General features: G+C 44.2%; 1 protein-coding gene across 3 annotated transcripts in view; it reads right to left on the bottom strand.

Annotated features, from left to right (window-relative positions):
- The window catches only part of kitlga (kit ligand a), a 184,274-nt gene that overhangs the window by 54,995 nt on the left and 103,891 nt on the right, over window positions 1-25,388 (bottom strand). For 2 of the 3 annotated variants that reach the window (XM_041216398.1, XM_041216400.1), the window contains 4 exons: window positions 23,554-23,711; window positions 23,400-23,461; window positions 15,578-15,658; window positions 8,502-11,150 (listed from right to left, as the gene is read on the bottom strand). In XM_041216398.1, the coding sequence (XP_041072332.1) occupies window positions 15,598-15,658; window positions 23,400-23,461; window positions 23,554-23,711 (281 nt within the window). In that variant the 3' untranslated portion in view covers window positions 8,502-11,150; window positions 15,578-15,597. Of the gene's footprint in view, window positions 1-8,501; window positions 11,151-15,577; window positions 15,659-23,399; window positions 23,462-23,553; window positions 23,712-25,388 lie in introns of those variants that run through there. The other variant, XM_041216399.1, reaches the window with a different exon arrangement.

Here is a 25,388-nt window from a genome sequence, read left to right as displayed (position 1 = left end):
AAGGTGCTGTTGAAGGCTTAGGCCAACACGATAGGGCTATTTCAGTGAATGCATGCTGCTTTCAGGAAACCTTATTTGGAGGATAGGTGGCAGACTGGTTATGGGCCCCTGTAATATTTGTGAGCCCATTAATTTTAAACAGGGAGCACATGCAGATTCCCAGTTTATGCTCTTGGAGGGTGAAGCTCTGCACTGGAGTTTGCAAAGTTTCTGTTATTATGTCAACAGAAAATGATTTGAAGGAATGTTGTGCTTGGCAAACCTTTTCCTTTTCTTTATCCTCACTTCCATAATACGGTAATACAGATTGGATTGAACTGTAACACTTTTGTAGTGTGTAATCATGGAGAAGTAACTCACAGCTTTTCTGCCTATTCCCTGTTCCCAACTAAAAGAAATTGATCAGTAAATGCTTCCCCCCTTCATAGGATGTGGGCACTACTGGCAAGTCCATGCTTGTTGCCCATCCATAATTGCCATTGAACTGAGTGGTTTGCTAAGCCATTTCAGTGGGCCGTTAAGAGTCAAGCATGTGGGTCTGGGATTTCATGTAGGCCAGACCAGGTAAGGATGGCAGATTTCCTTCCCTAAAGGACATTAGTGAACCAGATGGGTGTTTCTTTTGCATAATCGATTCATGGGCCTGAGTTTTTTGGGTGTTGGGTGGGCTCGGAGCGGGCAGAGGCAGTTGGGAAGCTGACTGCTGACCGCCCCACCCCCCCCATTCAACTCTGCGCTGCGATTTCATGGGGGGTGGGCCAGTTAAGGCTGAGTGCTACCTGTGCGGGTGGGGGGCGGGGGGAGGAGGGAGAGCTGGGCCTCACGCGCATTTCGTGAGGCACGGAGCTGCTTCGGGGAGACTGAAGCGCTTTTGGAAAAGATTAATAAATACAATAAAAATTCAATGAAACATGAGATGGGACCCGTTTTTAATTTCAAAAGAAAGTTTTTATTTAATTTGCATTAGCTTTAGGAAACCTCATCCCCCTCGTGGATGAGGTTCCCTAAAAATTGTAAAGGCCGCATGGCCTTTGAGCCTGCCCACCAACCGTCAGGTTGGACGGGTAGCATAAATTTCAACTTGATTAACTTCTTAATGGCCTTAATAGGCCTTTCAATTATCAGCAGGCATGCAGCCAACTCCGGTGCGCGCCCACTGAACGAAATATCGTCACGGAGCATGGTCATGTCGGGATGCACGCCCGACATCATCGTGCATCCTTTTATGTTCCAGAGTGTCGGGCGCGTGCCCACATGCCAAAGGTAAAATTCTGGCCGTGGTCACTATTAGTGAGGCTAGCTTTCAATTCCAGGTTATTAATTGCAATTAAATTCCACCAGCTGCTGTGATGGGATTTGAACCCTTGATTACTAGCCCAGTGACATTACCACTACACCACCATCTCCCTCTACAGATCAATGGTCTTCTTGTGTGTAACAAAGGAACAAATTTAATATTGCTGAAAAGAGAGACATTTTGCTGAAGCTTCTCGTCATCAGGACAAACACAAGAATGCCAAATTTCAAACAATCACAACAATTTATATACAGGAGAGAAGAGCGCTGATTGGTTGGTAAGTCGACTTTGATCGGCTGAGACATTGCCATGGAGAATGTAACAGGAAATTAGGTAATTAACCATTGTCCAGGAGGGACCACAGGCATCTCTCTCTGTTGGAGAGAGCCAAGTGGTCCTATAGTTTAAGGGGTTCCACTCCACATCAAGCACAGGGCAAGGTAAGGAAGCAATGGTCCATGAACTAGTACAGGGATTGAATCCACACTGTTGATGTCATTCTGCACCACACTCTAGCCCACCTAGCTAACTGACCCCCATAGCAAAGGAACAATATCTTCCAACAGACCACTGCTTGATGGTCAAAGGTGTTTCTCTGCATAAATTTTTCCACGAGGGACAGGTGGTACGGCACGGTCCAACTACTTGGAGCGTTCCACGGCAGCTTGGCCAGACCCATCCTTCGCAACACTGGTGACAGGTAGAACCTCAGCACGTAGTGACACTTGGTGTTTGCATACTGGGGATCTACACACAGCTTGATGCAGCCGCACACAAAGGTGGCCATCAGTATGAGGGCGACGTTGGGCATGTTTTTCACCCTTCACCTAGAGGCTTGTACATCGCGTCCCTGGGGACGATCCATCTTCAACCTCCAGATAAAGCGAAAGATGGCTCGGGTGATCGCCATCGTGCAGGAGTGAGGAATGGGCCAGACCTGCGCCACGTACAGTAAGTGAGAGTGCCTCACACCTGATGACCAGGTTCTTACCCACAATGGAGAGGGAGCATTACTCCCACATGCCCAGTCTTCTTTGCACCATAGCCACTCACTCCTTTCAGTTTCTAACGCATGCCCTGGTCCCTCCGAACTATATCCCCAGCACCTTCAGGGCACATAATGTCCTAGAGGTCCTGAGGGAAAAGGAGAGGGTGGATCCTGTGGGATGGTTCCCTGAGCAGACTGTCAGAGTCATTTGGCAGAATGCCTCATCACCAGAACTTTCCAACAAGCACCAGATGTAGCTTGGCTGCTGGTGAGAAAGGCCCTCCCCGTCAGATCCTTCCAACACGCCAGGAGTCTCACCCCCTCCGCACGTTGCCCTCGCGGTGGCTGTGGTGGGGTCGAGACCATTGTTCACCTCCTTGTGGATTGTGCCTTTGCAAAGAAGGTCTGGAGAGAGATGCAGTGGTTTCTGTCAAGATTCATCCCGAGCCGTTCTGTGACACAGGATTCTGTGCTCTATGGGCTGTTCCCAGGGACACACACCGAGACAAACATCAACTGCATCTGGAGGATCATCAACCCGGTGAAAGACGCTCTTTGGTCTGCCCGAAACTTGTTGGTCTTCCAGCGCAAAGAGTTGTCCCCGACTGAGTGTTGCAGACTGGCACATTCCAAGGTCCAGGACTACGTGCTGAGGGACGCACTAAAGCTTGGGGCAGCCACCGCAAAGGTGCAATGGGGAAAGATCGCTGTCTAAGACCTTTCTGCCACAGTGCACCGAGGGGCTGGGAAAGGTATAGACCCCTTGGGCTATACGGCTCACAATGAATGTATGCAGTGAATACTAAATGTATCATAATTGTATTGAAGCACCTCAGAGTGCAACATGATGTATGTCGACAATTCCAATACCGTTACACTGTCTGACTGTCTGTAATGACCATATTGAAATGACTGTAATATTCATTGATTGTATTGAAGCACCTCATGATCCATGTGTAAAAGTTGAATATGATTGCACTTTTTGTGATGGCCATTTAGAAATGTTTTGTAATGTTCTTTCAGATATTTTATGAATTAAGTATATTTTTCCAAAGAAAAAATCTTCCAATAGAATTCTAAATGTTACCCAATGCTACACGTGTGGCATGGTCTGAGTTCACTGAGCCCTCTGACATGTCTGTCTATTTGCTCGGTTGTGATTGCTCAGCATGCCTGATTGTCACAAGATTGATGCTCAATTTCACATTTACCTCTTGATAAACACCAGAATAAAGGGTGATCTTAAAGGAGAGTAATTGAAACAAACTGCACAGGCTGGCAATGTGGAATGGTAGCAACCACAACTTGCATTTATGCGGTAGCTTTAGCATGTGTCTGGAGTGCTTCCTTTGGCAGTACTCCCATTTTCAACGAGTGGGTTCACATCCCACCCCAGAACTTCAGGACAAAGATCCAAGCTGACACCCCACTGTTGGAGGTGAGGGCTTTCAGGTGTGACTTTAAATAAAGGCCCTGGCTGTTCTTTCAGCTGGGTGTAAAAGATCCTATTGCACTGTTTTAAAGAAGAGCAGGGTAGTTATCCTCAATGTCGTGGCAAATATTCAACTCAATCAACACCACAAAAACAGATCATTGAAACATCAGCACATTGTTGTTTGTGGGAGCTTGCTGTGCGCAAATTGGCTGCTGTGGTTCCCACATTGCAACAGTGACTGCACTTCAAAAGTGCTTCGTCGGCTGTAAAATGCTATGTGGTATCTCGAGGTTGTGAAAGGCTCTATAGTAATGTCGGTCTGTCTGCCTTCCTCCTAAAGCATCCCAAGGTGCTTCACGGGAAAGGGATCAAACAAAATTTGGCACTGAAGCAAAGACAGAGCTATCAGGGCAGGCTTGGCCACGGAGGAAGATTTTAAGGACGCCTTAAAGGAAACTAGAGAGGTAGAGTCGAGACTGGAGGTGACAAAAGCACGGCTGAGGCTTTAAGAGGCAGCTGGGCGGATTATTCCAGATCGAAAATGGAGTTGTGGGAAAGATGGGCACAGATCTGGGAGGTCATAATGTGTTCGAGGAATTTGAAGAAGGAAGAGGGGTTGGGGGTGGGGCAGTATTTTGCAAAGGCAGAAAAGTCAAAGTATTTTGTTGACATAATGGCTGTAATTCTCCAGTCCCGTCCATAGTGGGAATCGTCATGGGTGGGACAGGAAACTTGACGGGCCAGCGAAAGGTCTGTTTGACTCTGGGCAGGAATTTCCAGTCCCACTGTGGCTGGGACTGGACAATCTCAGCCGCAGTTTGTTGAGGAGTACTGGAAGTGTACTGCTGGTCCTTCAGCATCAGGGAAGAGAAAAGGGGAGCTAATGCTTCGATTGTCATAGAGGTAGGATTTTTGAAAACACACAACGCCCTGTCCACTACCTTTGTATTATCAGAATGCTAATCCAGCATTCAGTTTTGGATAAGCTTCAATTACCATTGGTCCTCATAGCACCCTGTCACAAACTCTGTAGCCTCGCCACTGACTCCTTCCCCCAACCTGGCCAAGGTCTCAGGTTGAACCAGACTATTCGCAACCTATCCTATTTGACCCTGAACTGAGCTCCTGACCCCATGTTCTCTCTATCACAAAGACTGCCTACTGCTTCCTCCATAACCTTGGCCAATATAGGCAGAGGTGTTTGTTCACTCCAAAGGTGCTGACCTTTTGGTTTATTTCCAACGATTTTTGTTTTTAGGTGAAAATTAATGGGTGAGATACCAGGATTATGTCTCTGTGAGGAAACACTGCACCAGTTCAACAAAAGTTCATGAAAAGATCTGTATGGAAACAAACACAGGAAACTACAGGGTTGAAAGTCTTCCGCCATTCTGTTATGACTCCAGGAGTGTGCCAGAAAGTAGACTTTGCTCCAGGCACACCAGCTTCTGAATTGCACAAGCTTTTTTTTCCATTTCTGTCACAGTGATCAACATTTGGGCATCCTCTCATGGCTTCATCCTCCTCCCTTTATTCTGTAACCTCCTCCAGCCCTGCAAATCAACCAAAATCTATCTTCCTCTGACTCCAGCCTTTTGTGCTGCCCTCCTTCCCTTTGTCTCACCATTGATGGCCATGCCTTCAGCTACTAAAGCCTTAAGCTCTGAAATTCACTCCCTAACCCTCTTTGCTTTATCTCCTGCTGCCCCACCTTTAAGACACTTCTTAAAAACTTATTTATCTTTGACCAACCTATTGGTCACCCTCCCTAACATTTTCTTTGGTGTCCATTTTTTCTCTTTTCTCCTCCTTAAAGACTGTACTTGCAAAGAGTTCTTAGTTTTCTTGTTTAAATTGACGTATTTACTCTGAGTTGAGATAACCCCATATCTCTTTCTAACCCAGTCCCACCGGGCTGAATCCTTTATCCACACTTTAACTCTCTCTAGCCTTGACATCTTCAATCCCATGGGATTCCCAAGGATGCCACGCATAAACATCAAAATCTCTGCTGCCTGCACCCCATCATACACCATGTCTTGCTCACCCAGGCCTTTACTGATTCTATACTGCAACATATTATGTTTGAAACCCTTGTCCTCAGTTTAAAATTCTCTTCATGGGTTTGTCCCAGTCCACTGGCTCCAGTCCTACATCCTAACCCACTCCAACATGAAGCGATTTGTAAATACAGACAAAGGTTTAGTCCACTCATGACCCCACCCTATATCTAACCTGCTGTTCTACCTGGTCTGGCTTATATGTCCCACACCCATGTGGTTGGCACTTATTAACCCTACAACATGGCCCAGCAGTTTGTACCAAACCACAGCATATTGGATAAAAGTGAGGGAAACCAGGCATGCACAATAAATCCCGACCTGGCCAGCATTGCCCACACCTGCCAGTGATGGGTTGGTGAAGGTGGATGGAGCCAGGGACAAGGAGACCCAATGGCAGGAGTTTCTACATCCCCAACCTCTCAGTCAGCAGGTAGCCATGAGTGGGGGTACCACATCACCAAGAAGTGTATAGACCACACCTGGGACTATGGTCCAAGATTATTGCCTGGACTTCCAGAGATTTTGTTGACAGGTGATGACATTTTGGTTCCCGTGCCTTGTAAAATATTGGGCAGAGATCACATCATAATAGAAGGTAAGTGGCTTTATAGGTAACACTGGGGCTATGTGATCCCCTTGAATGGCTTTGAAGGCTTGATAAGGTTTGAGAGAAATTTTCCACCATACTTTTCCATTATCAGTCCAGGTTTTTGTCCCCCTCTGTTTTGTTGCCTTGCTGAAGAGGTTGGATAGCAGAGGACGTGGGGGAGGGCGAAGAGTCTTGTTAAAATACTCAAGGCACCAAGGGTCTCCCCTGTCCCAACTTCTTGCATGTTGGTATCCTGAAATTACAGATAGATGGCCTTTCATTACTTGTATCCTGGGAGCAAGTTGGGATTTCCCAATCATTGCAGACTTCCATGGGAAAATCAAAACAATCAACAATTGTTTCATAGAATTTTATTAAAAATACCATTGGGCACAGTGAATGTGTTAGGAGCTTAAAATATGTGTAACGAAAACTAAATCTTTGTATCCACAGCGCAATGTATAAAGATGATTATGCTAAACAACTGTTTAAATTAACACAGTGATGTCTTCATTATGCAATATGACCCACAAACATGACTGCTGACATTCTGACTATGAATGCATCTCCCCTTTCAGTTCTCAGGGCTTTTTCAGTTTTCATTCAGAGTTACTGGTAATCCAGGTGAAAAAGAATTATGAAAAATTATTTAAGACAGAAAAGGGACTTGCATTTCTATATATTTTTTTCATTGGATTTGGGCATCCAAATCATGGGATTTGGGCATATTGCCCATCCCTAGTTGCCCTTGAGAAGGTGGTGGTGAGCTGCCTTCTTGAACTGCTGTAGTCCATGTGGTGTAAATATACCCACTGTGCTTTTAAGACGAGGTTCCAGGATTTTGATCCAGCGACTGTGAAGGAATGGCAATAGATTTTCATATCAGGATGGTGTGTGGCTTGGATGGGAACTTCCAAGTGGCGATGGTGTTCCCATGTGTCTACTGCTCTTGACCTTCTAGATGGTAGAAGGTGCTGTCTAAGGAGCCTTGGTGAGTTCCTGCAGTGCATCTCGTAGATGGTACACACTGCTGCCACTCTATAGCACCTTTCATAACCTCAGGATGCCCCAAAGCATTTTATGACCGATGAAATGAAGTTACTGTTGTAATGTAAGAAACACAGCAGCCAATTTGCACACAGCAAGCTCCCACAAACAGCAATGTGATAATGACCAGATCATTTGGGTTTATTTGGTGGTGTTGGTTCAGGGATAAATATTGGCCAGGACACTGGGGAGAATTCCCCTGCTCTTGCTATGAAATAGTGCCACAGCATTTTTACATCCACCTGAGAGAGGTAGCAGTTTAACATCTTATTTTGAAAATGCACTCTCGAACAGTGCAGCACTCCCTCAGTACTGCACTAGAGTGTCAGCCTGGAAGTTTACACTCAAGTCCCTAGAGTGGACTTCAATCCACAAACTTCTGATTCAGAGACGAGGTTGATACCCACTTAGCTGAGCTGGAAGGGGGTTTTTCCCATCCCTTTCTTTCTTTTGGTTGACCCCCCAGCTGACCCTGACACAGATCTTCTCTCAAAAATGTCAGCAGACCCTCCACAGACTACTGTGGAGATACTTAGAGATGTTAAAGGAATGGAAGCATAGTGGGTATGTTATAGAGTCCAGAGACCTGGACTAGTGATCTGGGTAAACCTGAGTTCAAACTCCACCAGAGCAAGTAGTGGCAAAGCGGTGATGTCATTGGACTGATGCCCTGGGGGAAAGGGTTTAAATCCCATCATGCCTAATTCTGAAATACAAAGCTAGTCTCAGTAATGGTGACCACGATACTATCGTTGATTGCTATAAAAACCTATCTGCTTCACTAATGTCCTTTAGGGAAGGAAATCTGCTGCCCTTACCTGGTCTGGTCTACATGTGATTTCAGACACTCAGCAATGTGGTTGACTTTTAACTGCCCTCTGAATTGGCCAAGGAAGCCACTCAGTTCAAGGGCAGTTGGGCAGGGGTAACCGACGCTGGTTTTACCAGTGACGCCCACATCTCATGAAGGAGTAAGGAGAAAAAAAGTTAGGGAGGGGGGTAATAAATATCGCTCACATCTTGTGAATGAATAAAAGGGAAAAAACGGACAGGCAAGTTTATAAAATTATTTCACTTCCCTCAGACCTTTGGCCTCTGGGCTGTTTGTTCTCTGACAGCAGCCAACAGGCCTCAAAGTTGGCCAGGAGCACAGTCTCTTGGCACATTCCAGTTACGTTGTGTTTCCATCTCCCAGTGCCAGGAAATTTGGACAGATTTCTCTATCTGCTGCCCCAAAGGCAACTCAGGCCTTTAGCAGCCCCCTATTCAGGCCACCAAAGGTAAATTTTAGGTTGAAAATCCTAAAACAGAAATATTTTTTGTTGCTGTACTGGAGAGAGTGGAATCAGAGAATTAAAACAAGAGACAGCCAAACATCTTGCCAGTGTAGAACTGATGGGGAGCAGCAAAAATGAATTCTTATTAAACTGGGAAATGATGTGAGGTCTCAGGAAATCACATGGGTTGGCAGATCCATCAGCTTTGTTTTGGCAAAAGGCAGACTCAAAATTGGATACTAATAAAATCCAGGAACTTATTAGCAAAAAAATACCCCATAAAATTTAAATCCTTGCTGATGGGAATATTTTCTGCTCTTCCGAGACATTGTGACCATCCAGCCGAAAAGAGGAGACGCTCATGGTTTAAGAGTGTTCATTATAAAAACAACTTGCATTCATATAGCACCTTTAACATAGTCAAACATCCCAAGGTGGTTCATAGGAGCATGGTCAAACAAAACATGACATTGAGTCGCATAAGGATAGGTGACCAAAAGCTTGGTCAAAGAGGTAGGTTACAAGGAGCATCTTATAGGAGGAGAGCGATGCGGAGTAAGGTGGAGGTGTTTTGAGGAAGGAATTCCAGAGCGTTGGGCCTTGGCAGCTGAAGGCACATCCGCCATTGCTGGAGCGATGGAAGTTGGATACGCACAAGAAGCTAGGACTGGAGACCTCGGAAGATCAGGTCGTGTGGGGAATGTTGAGGGGGGGGGGGTGATGATGTTGGTGGTGGGGTCCAGGGCTGGAGGAGGTCACCGAGGTAGGGAGTGGTGAGGTCACCGAGGCAATTTGAAGACAAGGATGAAACCACCAACTATTTACATGGGTGGATTAGAGGGTAGCAGTAGTGTTGGTACATGGTCTATACCTATAGTTTGAAGTGTTTAGTGAAGTCTTGCCGGACTGCACTATTCTGCTGACCATTTACATTTTTAAGCTTGTTTTTCTGAAACACTAATTTTTTTTCTCAATTAATTTCTTTTCCATCTTCCCTGTCCTCCACTGCTCTTACTTGGATAACAGCACATCACTCATTCCCACTGGATTCTCCTTAAAGTGCAGCCATCTTTTTTTAGAACATGAGTTCACACTGGGGTGGCTCTTGGATCCACTAGGGTAGATTTATGAATTTTTTTTTGTTTGCCTGAATGCTGTCAGTCTCTTGTACTTTGGACTTAAGATTTGATCATTGCAATTGCTGTTTAGAATGAAAGAACTTGCATTTATATAGCCTCTTTCACATCCTCAAATTGCCCCAAAACACTTTACAGCCAATGAAATACCTTTTGAATTGTCGTAATGTAGGATAATCTGTCCTGGTTTATGGGTTGAGGGATAAATATTGGCCAGGGCACTGAGAAGAACTTAAAGGAAAGCAATATACTGTGGATGCTGGAAATATGAAATAAAAACTGAATGTGCTGGAAAAGCTCAGCAGGTCTGGCAGCATCTGCAGAGAAAGAAGCAAAGTTGATGTTTCTATATGACATTTCTTTGGAATTCAAGAGGGGTAGAAATGTAATGGGTTTATGCTGTTAAAAAAGTGAGGGGGGCCAGGTAGAACAAAAGGGGAGGTCAGGGATAGGTTAGCAGTGGCAGAGATTAAATGACAAAGATATCATGGAACAAAAGGCAAAAGGAGTGATAATGGTCGTAATAAACAAACAAAGCATTGGTCCAGAGTAAGTGTTAATGGCAGAATAAAGGACAGCTCTGCCTGAATTAAGCAGAGACATCAAAACAAAATAGAGGCTGGCACTTGACAAAAGTAAAGAATCAAAATGGAGGACAGAGTTCATGGTCTGAAGTTCTTGGGACCAGAAGGCTGTAAAGGAACAGCACCTCATCTTCTGATCAGACATTTTACAGTCTGTATCTTGTTTTCATCACTGCACTAGAAACCTCACAATCACTGTATGTGGTGGGTTGTGTATTATCTGGCATGATTAGCTGAATGGCCTCTTTCTGTGCTGTATCATTCTACATGAATGTTAAGCACCGAATTGGTGTCTTATTGTTTCCTAGTTTTAAGGGATCTGGATATGGTTTGCTCTGTAAAAGCCCAACGTATATTTTGCACTATTAGGGGGCAAAAGCCTTACTAATCCTCATAGGTTATCAGTCTTTGCTCACTTCCTGGTTCCACTTTCAGTTCCAATTCTAAACTCTCGGTTGCTTTCACCAAGCCCGCTTAATGTTGCAGTCCGATGGAGATATGTGTTTGGCAATTAGGGGCGATAATAACAGGGCTCCCACTCTGAGAATATACACACACTCTCCTCAGCCAACACGCCCATCGCACATTCATGGGGGAACATTCTTGTAAGTCGAACGCCAAAGGGGTTTCAGCAGTTCATTGCACCAATCCCGTTCTTCACTTCACACCAAATGGATAAAATACAAAATGTAGAGAAATTTGCTCCAGTTATGAAGCCAAATGAAACTGGGTACCTATGAATAAAAAGACAGGGAAAAGTCACAAGGTGAGTAACCTTGATTTGTTATTTTTGGCTCTAGCTTGGAGCTTACAGTCCAAGTCAAAGCCTTTGAAAGCTCTTTGAACTCAGAACAAAAGCTACTGTAAATAATAAGTCTTGGTTCTCAACAGTCCAAATCAAAAATTATGCAACTGAATCACAGCGTGCAGGCCGTTCTGTCCCTACAAGCACAGCTGAAATGACGCGTTAATAATTCTTGTTTTTGCAGAGAATTGCACTGCACTGTTGGCATTAAGTCAAATGTTGCAATATCAAAAACAACTTGCATTTATAGAACACCTTTAATGTATTAAAACATTCAGAAGTGCTTCATAGGAACACAATCAGATGAAGTCTGACACGGAGCCACATAAAGGAAACATTTCAACAAGTGATCAAAAATGTTCTGCTGAAGGGTCATTTGGACTCGAAACGTTAACAGTGTTCCTCTCCGCAGATGCTGCCAGACCTGCTGTGTTTTTCCAGGTATTTTTGTCTTTGTTTTGGATTTCCAGCATCCATAATTTTTTACTTTTATCTTAGGTTTTAAGGCGTGTTTTAGAAGAGGAGAGGTCAAAAGGCTTAGGGAATTTCTCCCCTAGGTCATAGACAGCTGAAGGCATGGTTGCCATTGGTAGGGTAAAGGGAATGGAGGATGTATAAGAGACCAGAAATGGAGGAATGAAGGGCTCTCAGAATGTTGTAGGGCTGGAGGAGGTTACTGAAACAGGGTGGGGTGATTTGAAAACAAGATTTTTTAATTAGAGGTGTAGGGAGACTGGGAGTCAATGTAGGTCATTGAGCACAGGGGTGAACGGTATGGGGTAGGATGTGGACAGCAGGGTTTTGGATGAGCTTAGCTTCAGACTGGCTGGGCAGAGGTTGGGAGACTGGCTGGAAGAGCATTTAAATTAAATATACCACAGTTTAATAATGCACCCTATGAATGACCTTCATGAAAAAGTCAACAAGTCTAAAGGAGAATATCCCAGTTTAGTGCACTAGGTAACTTCTCAATAAAATTATAAAGAGAATTAATTTGACTTCAAATTATTCCTGTTATCTACCCTGACAAGAGTTTAAAAAAAATGTAAGGAATGCTGTCAGGATTCGGATACAGTTTTGATGCCAAGGACTAACAGTAAGAAATAAAATAATGTTCAAGGAAAGAAAAGGAGGGAGTGTACCCACTCTGTCAAAATGATTTCACAATTTGATGATTATTTGGAAGTAACACTTGAAGACATCATTATCCTTAGAGTTTATAACTTGCCTGACAATACTGGCTTAGTGGTATTCAAACCGAAAAATATCAAAGAACCTGATTATAATTCCTTAAGGTAAGAGGTAGAAGGGTAAGAGGGGAGTTAGGGAGAAATTTCTTTACCCAGAGGGTGGTGGGAGTCAGGAACTCACGGCCTGAAAGGGTGGTTGAGCCAGAAACTCTCGTAATATTTAAGAAGTATTTAGATATTCACTTGCATTGCCATAGCCTCCAGGGCTATGGGCCAAGCTCTGGAAAATGGGACTAGGGTTGTCAAATCTTTGTTGACCGATATGGACACGGTGGGCCAAATGGCCTCCTTCTGTGCTGTAAGCGTCTATAAATCAACAAATAGATAAAGCCATAAGAAAATCATACACTGATACAGCACAGAAAGAGGCTTCATCCCATTATGCCCATGCCGGCTCTATAGTAGAGTTATCCAATTACACATTCCCCTGCTCTTTCCCCATAGCTTTCAAGTATTTTTCCAAATTACTTCTTTCACCATACTTTCAGGCAGTGCAATCCAGGTGACAAAGAACTTGCTGCGTGAACAAATGTTTCCTTATGTTGACTCTGGTTTTTTTTGTCAGACACCTGAAACTTGTGCCCTATGATTAGCAACCCCTTGGCCACTGGAAACTGTTTCTCCTCAATTACTCTATTGAACCCATTCTTAATTATCTAAGAAGAGCAACCCCAATTTCTACAGCCTCTCCGCATAACTAAAGCCCCTCTTGTCTGGTGCCATGCTAATAAATCTCTCCTACAGCCCTTCTAGGGGCTTGACATCCTTCCTAAAGTGTGGTACCTGGCAGTAAGAACAATGCTCCAGCTGAGGTCTAACCAATGCTTTAGGAAAAGTGAGCATAACTTTCTCTCTTTTGCAATCTATGTCTCCATTAACCTGCCTTGTGCTTTTTTCGATAGCTCTCCTCGACTTGACATGATGCCTTCACACAACCACATGTTTATCTGCTCCCTTTAAAATTGTGCTATTTAGTTTTTAGTCTCTTCATTCTTCCTACCAAAATGTATCACTTCAAACTCCTCTGTGGGAAATTCTGTCTGCCATGCACCTGCCCGTTCCACCAATCTGTCTGTGCCCTCCTGAAGTCTGTTAGCATCCTCTTCACTGTTTACTACATTTCTGAGTTTCATGTCATCTGCAAACTTTTATATTGTGCTCTGTATAGTCAAGTTCAGGTTATTAATATGCATTAAAAAGACCAGCAGTCCTAATACCAATCCTACGGAAGAGCAGAAGGCTGAAAAGCAACCATTCACCACTATTTTCTGTCCTTTTGTCAATTTGCTGTCCATTCTGCCACCAGCCCTTTAATCCCATAGGCTCTAGTTTTGCTGAGAAGTCTATTATGCGGCACTTTGTCAAAAGCCTTTGGAAAGTCCACCTGCACATTGACCGCATTATTGTATTCAACCCTTTCCATCACTTCATCAAAAAGTCCAATTCTGTTAGGCAAACATGATTTGCCTTTAACAAATTGCTTTTCATTTCTTTTCATTGTCCCGTACTTTTCCAAGTGCTGACTAAATTTTGGTCCTGATTATTGCCATTAAAAGGTTTCCCACTAACAAGGTTAGGCTGACTGACTTATAATTTCTAGGTTTAATCTTGCCCCCTCTTATTGAGTAGGACTGTAACACTTGCAACCCTACTTAGCTTCTGAAATTTCTACCCTTACATCTCTTACTACCTGAACCATCTCCTCCTTCAAGGCCTCCCATTGTTCATTGGTGTTCTGTCTGCCAATTCTTGATTCCAGTCCACTTGGGCCAGATCCCTTTATTACTCACTGAAATTAGCCCTTAAGTATTTTTATGCTCGATTCTTCTTGTCCATACTTATTGTAAACTGGATAATATTTATGATCACTGTTCACATGCATCATTCACTCCACATCATTCCCCAGAATTAGACCCAGCATTTCTTCCCTCCTTATTGAGCTGCAAACAAATTGATTAAGGAAGTTCTTTGGTGAGTTGCCTTCTTGAACCACTGCAGTCCATGTGGTGTAGGTACACCCACAGTGCTGTTAGGGAGGGAGTTCCAGGATTTTGACCCAGCGACGAAATTGTTACTATCGCAGTGTCTCCCTCCTCTTTTTCTTTCCTTATCTTTTCTTAATAGCTTGTCACCAGGAATATTGTTCCCAAATCCTCCTCTTCTTTGAGCCACATCTCTCTTATTGCAGCTATATCATAGTCCCATTTGGTGCTTTGCATCTGAGGCTCAATAATCTTATTTACCATGATCTAGTATTTTTTGTCTCTCCCAGACCTCTGCGAGCCATATTTTTCCTTTCTAATGTTTCATTCTGGTGTGCAGCTCCCTCCTGAATTAGTTTAAAATGCAGAGCAAGATAACGCCATTTGGTCCCATAAAGCTCAATATTTCCAATGGTCAAATGGTCTCATGTTGCTCTGTATTAACAATTTAAAAAAAAACTTGTTCATGGGATGTGGGTGTCGCTGGCAAGGTCACCATTTGTTGCCCATCCCTAAATGCCCATTGAGAAGAGTTAAGAGTCAACTACATTGCTGTGGGTCTGGAGTCACATGTTAGGATGGGAGATTCCCTTTCTTGAAGCGCATTAGTGAACAAGATGAGTCTATATGACAATCTACAATGATTGTCACATAGAAAATTGGTGGCCCTATGAGGGAATCTGCCATTTGCCTGTTAAGATGTTTCCACTTGTGGGGGAGTCAAAAGCTATGGGCCATAAGTATAAGATAGACACCAATAATAGCACCCTAACAGCACTGTGGGCATACCTAAATCACATGGACCGCAGCGGGTTAAAGGCTGGGAATAAATGCTGGCTTAGCCAGCGATGCCAACATCCTGTGAAAGAATAAAAGGTCCAATAGGGTATTTAGAACAAACTTCTTTACTCCTGGAGGGTCAGGCATGTGGAATTCCACCACAGGGTGCAGTTCAATGGAATAGCATAGATGCGTTGAAGGGAAACCGGATAATAGATTAAACACGTTGGGCAACGGCTTGTGAACATAAGCACTGCAAGGTCCAGTTGAGCTGAATGGGCTGTCCCTCAGCTGTATATTCTATGTAATTCTATATAATGGATACTTAAAAAATAAAGACCTACCCCATTATCAGATGGTAACTTTATGTAAGAGGGTCTTGATTTTCATGGATGAATTGGCTTTCTTCTAGTGCATTTTCTTCCCTGTGGAGGACCAAAAGGAGGATTGATTACTGTGATAACAGGTGCTTTTAAAGAACTTCTGAACTTATGAAAAGAACTTTTAAAGAATGTCATTTTACGTGTCGGTGAGCAGGCCCTATCCCTGCATGCCGACCGGAAAAACCTGCCCAATGAATTGTAAACGACAAATGCGGTTAAGCTGGTTTAAGCTTTGTTTTAAATCGAATTCAGTAACATTTTCATGCAAATTCGTGCAACTGCATAGCGTCAGCGGGCCGCACTCTGAGCTGATAGTTGTGGGTTCAAGTCCCAATCCAGAGACTTGACGGCAAAATCAAGAACGACGGCCTACTGCAGTTACCAAGGGAATGTCAGGCTATTGTACATGTCCGGTGGGATTTTTTGGTCCTGCCAATGGCAGGTATCATCGTGGGCCGGACGGCAAAATTTGGAGAGCAGCCGAAAGTCAATTGAAACCATGGGTAGGTTTTTCTGGTCGGCGAGTAGGGGCAGGGTCCGCTTCACCGATGCGTAAAATGATGCGGGGGTTATGCCAGGCGTGCGTCCCGACATCACCCCACGTCAGTTAGATTTTCAGTTCGGCGGCCAATTCGGCTGCGCGCCCGCCAAGCTGTCAATGGCCTGTTAAGGCCATTAAAAAGCTAATTAATCTCATTGATGGACCAGCCCGTCCAACCTTAAGGTCAGCGGACAGGCCACCAGCCCAGGTGGGCCTCAGAAAAAGCATGAAACCCCATCCATGGGCGGGATGAGGCTTCACGAGGGCATTTAAATCTTTAAGAAAGGTTTCAATAAAACTTATGCACATGTCCCAACTTATGTGACAGTGTCACAAGGGATAAATTTTAAACATGTTTATTAAAAGTTTTAAATCGGACCTGATCTCCCTGAGGCAGCACTTTGCGCGCAAAAGAGCACACTCCCGGCTGAGGGAATCCACCCCCACCCCACCCCACCCCACCCCCGCCGCCTGCACAGGGAGCACATAGCGCTTCCTGGCAGACGTCACGCTGGGCGGGCCATAATTGACCCACCCACTTAAAATGGTTGCGACACTCCCCCCACCCCCAATTGGGGGTGATGATTGGAAGGCTTCCTGCCGGCGCCCACTCCCGCACTTGCCCATGTCTGCTCTCTCAGGTGGAAAAGAACAAAGAAAGATCCCATTGCACTAATTTGAAAAAGAGCAGGGGACTTTATCCCTGGTGTCTTGTCCAATATTTGTCCCTTAAGCAACATTACTTATACAGGTTATCTGGTCATTATCACATTGCTGTTTGTGGGAGCTTGCTGTGTGAAAATTGACTGCTGCGTTTCTGACATTGCAACAGTGACTACATTCCAAAAGTACCATACTGGTTGCAAAGTGCTTTGAGATGCCCTAAGGTGGTGTGAGACGCTATATAAATGCAGGTCTTTCTTCTTTATTGTGGGTGCGTGCTACTCTCAGCTACCCCCAATGAAGGTTTCATAGAGTTAATATATTTCAGTCCTCTCTGGCTGTCCAATATCACCTCATATTCTACAACGAGTCCTTATGGTGACTGATGAAGCCTAATGTTTTAGGAAATGACCATCCACAGATTGAACAGCAGATGCTGGGATCAAGTGGGGAATTTTGATTTTCCAGGCGAGGCTTCCTCAGTAGATATTTACGTTCACTGATGCGATGGACTTCTTGGTAAGAAGGTTCTTGGTGGTGTCATAAAGCTATGAATGTATCTGTTATTGGAAAATATTTTTCCTTTAAAATAAAGGTTTAGCCTGTGTGGTGAGTCTTAATTGGATTAAAGCCAGCTGGTCTGGGTGCTTTCATGTGTACTAGTTTTGTGATGTAAGAGAGGTGGAGTGTATTTGCATTTTTTGAATAGAGCATTCAAGAATGCGAGTGAAGTCTGGCACATAATGAGCAGAGACCAAAATACACCTCTTTCCAACTCTGTAACATCACCCCTCATCATCAGGACGCTGGTTCCTCCAGGGAGTGCAGACAGAGCCAAGCTTCTGGCACCACAAGCAGCCTGTCTGTACAGGACGGGAAGAAGGGAGGAAGAGCAATAGTAATAGGGGATTCTATAGTTAGGGGAACAGATAGGCGCTACTGTGGCTGTCAACATGATTCCAGGATGATATGTTGCCTCCCTGGTGCCAGGGTCCGGATGTCACTGAACAGCTGCTGGGCACCCTGAAGGGAGAGGGTGATAAGGCAGAGGTCATGGTACATGTTGGTACCGATGACATAAGTAGAAAGAGGGATGAGGTCTTGCATCAAGAATTCAGGGAGTTAGGCAGTAGACTAAAAAGCAAGACCTCTCGGGTTGTAATCTCTGGATTACTCCCAGTGCCACGTGCTAGCGAGCTCAGAAATAGGAGAATAGCGCAGATGAATACGTGACTTAAGAGTTGGTGCAGGAGGGAGGGTTTTAGATTCCTGGATCACTGGGACAGTTTCTGAGGAAGGTGGGACAGGTGGGACCTGTAGAAGCCAAATGGTCTACATCTGAACCAGAGCAGGACTAACATCCTTGCGGGCGGGTTTGCTAGTGCTGTTGGGAGGAGTTTAAACTAATTCGGCAGGGGGAGGGGACACAGAATGTTAGCAGAATAGGGACACATCATAATATATAAAACAATCAAGTCAGAGGGAGTACAGCTGTGTTCAGTTTCAAGGGAGTGAGGCAAGGCTGGATGGCCTCTACTTTAATGCCAGGAGTATTACAGGTAAAATGGATGAGTTAAGGGTGAGGATTGACACGTGGAATTGTAATGTAGTAGCCATCACTGAGACGTGGTTGAGGGAGGGGCAGGATTGGCAGCTCAACATTCCGGGATATAGAATCTTCAGGCGAGACAGGGGAGGGAGTAAAAGAGGAGGAGACATTGCATTATTAGTTAAGGAGTCAGTTACTGCAGTAAGGAGAGATGATATCTTGGAGGGGGCATCGAATGAAGCTTTGTGGGTAGAGCTTAGGAGTAAAAAAGAGGCAGCCACATTGTTAGGTGTTTATTATAGACCCGCAGATAGTCAGCAGGAAGTTGAGGAGCAAATATGTGCACAATTTGCGGAGATGTGTAAAAACAATAACAATAGGGTAATTATATTAGGTGATTTCAACTTTCCCAACATTAATTGGGATATACATAGTGTTAAGGGTTTGGATGGAGTGGATTTCTTGAAATGTGTACAGGAGAACTTTTTAGGTCAATATGTAAAGGGTACAACAAGGGACGGTGCATTGCTGGACCTAATTCTGGGGAATGAAGCCGGACAGGTGGCTGAGATGGTGGTGGGGGAGCATTTTAGTGATATCGACCACAACATGGTACAATTTAAGTTTGTTATGGACAAAGAAATAGACAAGTTGCAAAAAAATGCTTTGGATTGGGGGAGAGTGGATTTTAGTAAAATAAGGCAGGATATTTGATATTCCAGGTAGACTGGAAACAGCTATTTGTGGAGGAATCTACACAGGAGCAGTGGGGGCATTCAAAAAGGAAATGGAGTGGCTACAGGCTCAACATGTTCCTTCTAGGGTGATAGGAAGGAGTAACAAGCCTAGAGAACCATGAACCAGAGATATTCAGATTACGATGAGAAGGAAAAGAGAGGCTTTTAGCAGGTACAAGGGAAGCAAATCAGCGGAGGCATTATTGGAGTACAGAAAGTGCAGGGTGGAGCTTAAGAAAGCAATTAGGAGAGCAAAGAGGGGATATGAGAAAGCTCCGGCTGGTAAAAGTAGGGAAAATCCCAAGATATTCTATAAGTATATCAATGGGAAGAGGACAACCAGGGAAAGAGTAGGACCCATAGGGGACCCAGGGGGCAATCTATGGGTGGAGCCAGAGGACATCGCTAGAGTGTTGAATGAATACTTCACATCTGTCTTCACCCAAGAGAATGAGGATGAAGGTATCAAAATTGGAGAGAGAGAGACTACGAGGTTCTTAAGCAAATTGATATAGGGAGTGACAAGGTATTGGAGGTGTTGGCAGGCTTAAAAGTGGACAAGTCTCCAGGTCCGGATTATTTGTGTCCCAGACTGCTGAGGGAGGCAAGGGAGGAGATCGCAGGGGATCTGACCCAAACTTTCAATTCCTCTCTGGCCACGGGGGAGGTGCCCGAGGACTGGAGAACAGCTAATGTGGTTCCGCTATTTAAGAAGGGTTGTAGAGAGAAGCCAGGGAACTACAGGCCAGTGAGTCTCACGTCAGTGGTAGGGAAACTATTGGAGAAAGTTCTGAAGGAGAGTATCTATCTCCACTTGGAGAGGCAAGGTTTGATCAGGAATAGTCAGCATGGATTTGTCAGAGGGAGATCATGTCTAACAAATGTGATTGAATGTTTTTGAGGAGGTGACCAGGTGTGTAGATGAGGGGAGTGCAGTTGATGTAGTTTATGTGGATTTCAGCAAAGTCTTTGACAAGGTCCCACATGGGAGACTTATAAAGAAGGCAAATGCACATGGGATACAGGGTAATTTGATAAGGTAGATTCAAAATTAGCTTAGTTGTAGGAGACAGAGAGTGATGACAGAAGGATGCTTTAGTGACTGGAAGCCAGTGTCCAGTGGTGTACCACAAGGATCTGTGCTCGGTCCCCTATTATTTGTCATTTATACAAATGACATAGATTACAATGTAGGGGGTAGGATTAGTAAGTTTGCGGATGACACAAAGATTGGCCGGGTGGTTAACAGTGAGGTTGAGTGTCTTGGGCTACAGGAAGATATAGACGGGATGGTCAAAGGGGCAGATAATTGGCAGATGGAACCCTGAAAACTGTGAGGTGATACACTTGGAAGGAGTAATTTGACAAAGAAGTATTCAATGAACAGCATGACACTAGGAAGTTCTGAGGAACAAAGGGACCACAGATCTCTGAAGGCGGAGGGGCATGTTAGTGGGGTGGTGAAAAAGGCATATGGGACACTTGCCTTTATCAATCGAGGCATAGATTACAAAAGTAGGCAGGTCATGTTGGAGTTGTATAGAACGTTGGTGAGGCCACAGCTGGAGTACTGTGTGCAGTTCTGGTCGCCATATTATAGGAAGGCTGTGATTGCACTGAAGGGGGTGCAGAGGAGATTCACCAGGATGTTGCCTGGGAGGAAACATTTAAGTTATGAAGAGAGGTTGGATAGACTTGGGTTGTTTTTGTTGGAGCAGAGAAGATTGAGGGGTGACCTGATCGAGGTGTATAAGATTATGAGGGGCATGGACAGGGTAGATAAGGAGCAGCTGTTCCCCTTAGTTAAAGGGTCAGTCCTTTAAAAAGTACCTGGATGAGCACTTGGCATGTCATAACATTCAAGGCTATGGGTCAAGTGCTGGTAAATGGGATTAGGTAGGTAGGTCAGGTGTTTCTCATGTGTCGGTGCAGACACGATGGGCCGAAGGGCCTCTTCTGCACTGTGATTCTGACTATTTTGCTTTCAGATAGTGCTACCCTTTATTCTGCTATTAACACCTATTCTGGACCAAAGCTTTAGTCTTTAATACAATAAAGTTGTTTTATTGTTAGAAGAGGCTGGTGATACAATGAGAATTTACATTCAATGATCTGTGCTAGTTATAGGGATAACAGTTGTGTGTGTGGGGGCGCAGGGGCAATGTAAGATCAAAGTAGCTGTACGCCTTCAACTGTCTCCACAGCAACCAAAGTGAAAGGAACCTCATTTTGAATTCGTAAGGTGAAAATGCTTTGTCTGGTGTCTGCTTAAAAGTCTATGCGTTGTTGTTGCCTTGATGGAGATTAGTTTAGGAATTTGTTAAAAGTTATGATAATAGTAATTTGTAGCCATATATATGTATTTAATTTGTGCAAATTAATAAAATGTTTCATTTAGTTTAACATAAAACCTCTTGAGAACTGGTGGTTTGATTCCTGAATTTAGAGTTTCATCTCAAACATATCACTTAAAAATATAGGTTATGGCAGTTGTTTAAAGTTTCCCTCTGGGATTTTTAAATAACTCGGCTTTACCAACTGCATCAGTCATAACAGGTGAGTGTTTTTTTATGCCAGATTTCCTCACCGTAAGCAAGTTATTCCTATTTAAGGATGCCTTTTTGGCACCGCTTCTGAGTCACTTTTAAGAAGTTATTATATCTCTCTTGTTCCCTGCCTCAAAATCAAATCTCAGCTGCTTGGACACTGAACCACCTTCAACCTAAGCTGCCTGAGGTGACTATTGAAGATCAGATAACAAGACAAGATCCCTGACACTGAAGTTCTTACGAAAGCTGATCTGTAAATCAGACCTGCTCTGACCATGAGGGCAGCTCATTTGGTGCAGATGTCTGATGATGGAGGGAATATGTAATATGAGGGGCATCTCGGGGTTAAATGCAATGAAGGTGGAGTTTAGGCATTGTTGCATTGCTGAAGCTGCTAATGGGAGGTATGGCATCTACTTGGCCATAAGATGGTTCCTTTGTCCTTTTGGCAAGGTACTGGGCAGGGCAAATCAACATAAAGATGAAAGATTTCAGCATTCATTATTTGACTCTGAGATGAGCTTCCAATGCCCTATACTCCTCATAACAAAATACACCTCTTTCCAACTCTGTAACTTCATCCTTCATCACCCAGTTTCTGCTATTTTGCTTTCAGACAGTGATGACTTTTATTCTGCTATTAACACCTACTCTGGACCAAAGCTCTAGTCTTTAATACTATAATTACCACTCCCATTGTAGTGTGTCCAAGGACATCATTGTCATTTAACCTCTCCTGCCTTTCAACCTATTCCTGGCCTTCTATTTTGCTCCACCTACCCCTATTTACAAAGGAAACCCTCATTACTGCTTTTGTTTCCTCCTGACTCAACACATCCTTATGACTTTTCTCAAATTCTGGGTTAAATATCATATGGATTGCATCAGTCTTTTTGAATAGTGGTTACGTGTTGATAAAGATAAAAGCATTTTTTGCAGTGAAATCAGTATTCACCAGTGGATTGACAGCTCATGCTACACTGCACCTGATTTTTTTTTCCATTAGAGTTAGGTGTGGTGTAAAATGGTTTCCTGATTCCTTGTGGACATTGGCAACCACCATGATTTAGCCAAACTCTTTAGTGCAGATCTGAGGGAGTGCTGCACTGTTGGAGGCACTGTCTTTCAGAGATGTTAAACCAGGTGGATGCAAACAGGCCAGCAACCCATAATTCTGCTCCGAGAAGACCAGGGGGCTTCTCCTAGGTCCTGTTCAACATTTCTCCCTCAACAGATTGTCACGACAGTGGGTTATAGCCCCAAATTACTCACAGGCATATTGAACTTTTTAAGGCAGACTTGAAACATAGAAAATAGGAGCAGGAGTAGGCTATTCAGCCCTTTGAACCTGCTCCACCATTCATTATGATCATGGTTGATCATCCAACTCAATAGCCTGCTCCCGCTTTCTCCCCATATCCTTTGATCCCTTTCGCCCCAAGAGCTATATCTAACTCCTGCTTAAAAACATACAATGTTTTAGCCTCATCTACTTTCTGTGGTAGCGAATTCCACAGGTTCACCACTCTTTGGGTGAAGAAATTTCTCCTCATCTCAATCCCAAATGGTCCAACCTGTATCCTCAGACTGTGACCCCTGGTTCTGGTTTAAAAAAAGACCTACAAGCAAAAGCTGGCTGAGAATGTAAGATTGCCCTAAGATTATGTTTACTGTTGGGCTACTAACGTTGCTGACAGTAATTCGGAGGCCAGTAACACCCAAAATTGTATTTAAGAGCTCAAACCTTTTCTGTTTCTGCTCTATGTCTATGTGATCATTTCTATTTCTTCTGTTTCTCCTGCAGTTCTGTGGAAACAGGAGTATAGGGGGTTAATAGATTGCAGGCAGATAGAATTTTCATATAAGCAATTTTACATCACTTTTGACAATGGGCTTACCTTCTGTACCCTGATAAACAGGCACGTGAGAAACACAGTGATAATCACAGTGCAAACAATGCTGATTCCAATCACGGGCACATAGTCCGCTGGCGCGATGCAGTCAGTACAATGTCCTTTGAAACTGTCTGGATCACTTGATTCCAGAGTTGGCTGCTCTATTGAGAAGAACAACATCGATTTGTTAATCTGCCATAGAAACCCAGCCTGCATAAAACGCACCACCATTGCTGGGAAATACAATGGCTAATGCCACGTTCAACACACCAATATCTGAGAGGCAACACCTATCAGGAAAGATCGAATAGCCCAGGGGTCCTTTCTCTAGGAAAGAGAAGGCTGAGGGGGCGCCTGACAGAAGTCTTCAAGTTTATGAAAGTGTTAGGGTTGCCGACTGTGATTAAATATATTCCTGGAGGTTTCATCACATGACTTGCCCCAATGCTCCAGCCATTATTCAGCAATATATCCATCCCTGTGACGTACTACCTTCCTACGCCAGATGTAAAGCAAAAAGACTCATTACCCAATTGGATGATGCTCGATTCTCAGCCAAACAGCCTTTTTTCCCATTTTCAATATTTTTATATCTGATAAGTAGAAATGTTCAAAGAAAGTGACAAAAAAAACAATCTTCTTTAATGTCCCGATGATTTTTCTCCAGGGCTGCACATAGCAGTGTCTTCAGTTCCCAGAGACGCTAGGCCAATCCTCGAGGGTTGGCAACCCGAGGTAGGGTTCGATAGGGCAGAAGGACAGAAGATGTTTCCATTACAGACAAGACCAGGTTCAGGGGCCTTAAACATAAGATAGTCACCAATAAACCCACTAGGCTTAAAAATAAGGGAGACCCAGTAACAACTAGAGACAACCAGAGTTGGGAAATGCTGCCCCATCCATATCTGAATTTAGGATGTTAGCTCCACTGAGTGAAACTTCCACTGAAAGTGTTCAGTCAGATATGCACCCCTAAATGCCTTTCTTTACGGTAGGGGAAAACTAATACGATCCTTTCCGGCCTTGCACGATACTTCTCCACATTCATGTCACTGACGATGTTGAGGTATTGTAAAATTTGGATCAGATCCCTCTGTGCTCCATTGAGAATGGAATGTAAACTTCCTCAGCTCTGTTGTCATAGGACAAAATATTTGAACCTGGATTTTAGGTAAGATAAGGTTCAGACAATCAGGCCACTGGATCACTGGATGTTTCCAGGGTGCCAATTGAATACAATAAACATGATATTCCATTATTCAATGGCATTACCATCACTGAATTCCCCCGTTATCAACATCCTGGGGATCAACATTGACCAGAAACTGAACTGGACCAGCCATATCAATACTGTGGCTACAAGAGCAGGTCAGAGGCTGGGAATTCTGCAGAGAGTAACCCATCTCTTGACTCCCCAAAGTTTGTCCACCATCTACAAGGCACCCCATTCATCACTTTAAACATTCATTCCCTCCACCAAATGACGCACAGTAGCAGCAGTGTGTACCATCCACAAGATGCACTGCAGGAACTCACCAAGGCTCCTTCAACAGCGTCTTTCAAACCTGTGACCTCTACCACCTGGAAAGGCAAGGGCAGCAGGCACATGGGAACACAACCACCTGCAAGTTCCCCTCCAAGCCACTCACCTTTCTGGCTTGGAAATGTATCACCGTTCCTTCACTGTTGCTGGGTCAAAATCCTGGAACTCCCTCCCTAACAGCACTGTGGGCGTACCTACACCGCATGGAGTGCAGGGGTTCAAGAAGACAGCTCATCACCACCTTCTCAAGGGCAACTAGAGATGGGCAATAAAAATGCTGGCCTAGCCAGCAATG

This window comes from Carcharodon carcharias, chromosome 21, assembly GCF_017639515.1.
Source record: "Carcharodon carcharias isolate sCarCar2 chromosome 21, sCarCar2.pri, whole genome shotgun sequence".
NCBI lineage: Eukaryota > Metazoa > Chordata > Chondrichthyes > Lamniformes > Lamnidae > Carcharodon > Carcharodon carcharias.
The sequence above is the reverse complement of the archived record's forward strand: the minus strand, read 5'-3'. Positions and strand labels throughout refer to the sequence as shown.